Source organism: Mizuhopecten yessoensis, unplaced genomic scaffold (genome assembly GCF_002113885.1).
Source record: "Mizuhopecten yessoensis strain PY_sf001 unplaced genomic scaffold, ASM211388v2 scaffold716231, whole genome shotgun sequence".
Lineage (NCBI taxonomy): Eukaryota > Metazoa > Mollusca > Bivalvia > Pectinida > Pectinidae > Mizuhopecten > Mizuhopecten yessoensis.
In genome coordinates, this window is record NW_018480013.1 from 6102 (window position 1) to 9399 (window position 3298).

The window sequence follows — 3298 nt, forward strand, 5'->3', positions numbered from 1 at the left end:
AGTTACAGGTAAGTAGAGTTACAGATACACAGTTACAGGTAAGTAGAGTTACAGACACATAGTTACAGGTAAGTAGAGTTACAGACACATAGTTACAGGTAAGTAGAGTGACAGATACACAGTTACAGGTAAGTAGAGTTACAGATACACAGTTACAGGTTGGTAGGGTAACAGATACATAGTTACAGGTTGGTAAAGTTACAGATACATAGTTACAGGTAAGTAGAGTTACAGATACACAGTTACAGGTTGGTAAGGTAACAGATACATAGTTACAGGTAAGTAGGGTTACAGATACATAGTTACAGGTTGGTAGAGTTACAGATACATAGTTACAGGTTGGAAGGGTTACAGACACATTGTTACAGGTAAGTAGAGTGACAGATACATAGCTACAGGTTGGTAGAGTTACAGACACATTGTTACAGGTAAGTAGAGTTACAGATACATAGTTACATGTTAGAAGAGTTACAGATACACAGTTACAGGTTGGTAGAGTTACAGACACATTGTTACAGGTAAGTAGAGTTACAGACACGTTGTTACAGGTAAGTAGAGTTACAGAGACATAGTTACAGATTAGCAGGGTTACAGATACATAGTTACAGGTTGGTAGAGTTACAGATACATAGTAACAGGTTGGTAGAGTTACAGACACGTCGTTACAGGTAAGTAGAGTTACAGATACATAGTTACAGGTTAGTAGAGTTACAGACACATAGTTACAGGTTGGAAGGGTTACAGATACATAGTTACAGGTAAGTAGGGTTACAGACACATTGTTACAGGTTGGTAGAGTTACAGACACATAGTTACAGGTTGGAAGGGTTACAGATACATAGTTACAGGTTGGTAGAGTTACAGATACACAGCTACAGGTAAGTAGAGTTACAGATACATAGTTACAGGTTGGTAGAGTTACAGATACATAGTTACAGGTTGGTAGAGTTACAGACACATAGTTACAGGTAAATAGAGTTACAGATACATAGTTACAGATTTGTAGGGCTACAGATACATAGTTACAGGTAAGTAGGGTTATAGATAAGCAGACAGTAATTAGACATTAATGTTAAAGATACATAAAATTGATACAAGCAGATAAGGTTATTGTTAATGGTTGCCAGGGTGATAGTTACTGGTTGCAAGGGTTATAGCTACAGGTTGCCAGGAAGATAGTTACTGGTAACCAGAGTTATAGCAACAAACTGCCAGAATAATAGCTACAGTTGCTCAGGTTATAATTAGAGATTGCCATGGTTTATATCACAGGTTACAATTGCCAAGGTTATCAATTCAAGCAGAGTGAGTTACAGTTACAGGTTGCTAGGGATATAGATATAGGTTACCAGGGATACAGTTACATGTTGCTAGGGGTACAGATATAGGTTGCCAAGGATACAGTAACTGGTTGCTTGGGGTATAGATATAGGTTGCCAGGGATATAGTTACAGGTTGCTAAGGGTATAGATATAGGTTGCCATGGATAAAGTTATAGGGTGCTAGGGGTATAAATAAAGATTGTCAGCGATACAGTTACAGGTTACTATGGGTATATAGATATAGGTTGCCAGGGATAGAGTTACAGGTTGCTAGGGGTATGGATATAGGTTACTATGAATACAGTAACAGGTTGCCATGGATACTGATACATACGACAGTTGAGGTTCTGGTCCTCATCACTATTGTCACCACAATCGTCATCTCCGTCACACATCCAGGACTTGGCAATACAGCGTCCATTTTTACACCGGAAGCGCTCATAAGAACAGGTAGGGGTGGCTGAAGATAAAGTGTCATGTTGGATTTTAATATTAGGAGTAATTGGAGCCTAACACAAAGTCTAACAAAGAGGGAAGGGGGGTGGGGGGCATAATGATTGAAAACTGACGAGGTCCCACGCCATGAAGCGTCCTCTGAGGCTCATCATGCAACAAAGTGACGATACCAGGAGATAATACTTTAATGCTACATTACTCGGTAAAGTTCTGATTGTGAACGGTTTGCATCTCTTCTTCACCCATAATCAAATTTAACATCTTACACCCATAAAACTACACCCATAAAACTACACCCATAAAACTACCCCATAAAACTACACCCATAAAACTACCCCATAAAACTACACCCATAAAACTACACCCATAAAACTACCCCATAAAACTACACCCATAAAACTACACCCATAAAACTACCCCATAAAACTACACCCATAAAACTACACCCATAAAACTACCCCATAAAACTACACCCATAAAACTACACCCATAAAACTACCCCATAAAACTACACCCATAAAACTACACCCATAAAACTACCCCATAAAACTACACCCATAAAACTACCCCATAAAACTACACCCATAAAACTACACCCATAAAACTACCCCATAAAACTACACCCATAAAACTACCCCATAAAACTACACCCATAAAACTACACCCATAAAACTACACCCATAAAACTACACCCATAAAACTACACCCATAAAACTGAAAAATTCCTAAGTGAAGCTTAATTGTAGGTAGCTTCCCCAATTTTTTTAATTCATCTTTGTATCGAATAAATCTCAACCAAGTTTCCTCTCTGCTCATGTTGATTCAATAATTGTGTGGAAACTTAAGCAATCAGAGCTCAATTGAATAATCACAGATTTTTCTTAACTTCTAAATCCTCTGCGTATGTAAGATATATTTTATAGGTGTCCCAGGAGGAACACCAGTGACATGTACGATTAGGATGTCATAATCAGATGACTGCATTTTATCAAGACATATCATAATTGAAAACGCAACAAAATGTTGTTTCACTGGCTGTCGTAATCCTACCATCAACAAGTGTCATCACCTCAAAACCGTTGTACAAGTTTGCCCTGAAGGTCTTGCATGAATCTTTATATATGAGGTAGACCTATGGTATACCATACTTTTTTTCTGTTCTTCCCAAATATGATATTAGTTTGTATATACATTATCTAGAAATTCTGCTATATTTAGTGTTCTTTCTGCATTGTCTACGTCCTGTTTTTCCAAAATTTTGGTTAAGAGGTGGAAGAACTGAGGAGTAAATCATTAGGTATTAGGGATACGGATGTTCTACCCTGGGGTGCAGAATTTTGTGTCATAACATCAGTACAGCCTCAGTTCTGACTCAAATTCTTCACCCTCGGATAGAGTATCTGCATATTTCTCATACAGGTTCCTACATGTGATAGACTCTTTTTATCCATTTTCTACATCGTCGCTATATATATAGACTCTATCAATCCATTTTCTACATCGTCGCTATATATATAGAC

At 37.8% G+C, this 3298-nt stretch overlaps 1 protein-coding gene across 1 annotated transcript in view; it reads right to left on the bottom strand.

Moving 5' to 3' along the window:
- LOC110442224 (low-density lipoprotein receptor-related protein 2-like) overlaps nucleotides 1–3298 on the bottom strand; it is a gene marked incomplete at its 3' end in the record, with an annotated part of 98693 nt that overhangs the window by 5737 nt on the left and 89658 nt on the right. The window contains exon 22 of the mRNA XM_021485716.1: nucleotides 1657–1782. Coding sequence (XP_021341391.1) covers nucleotides 1657–1782 — 126 coding nt within the window. The remainder of the gene's footprint in view (nucleotides 1–1656; nucleotides 1783–3298) is intronic.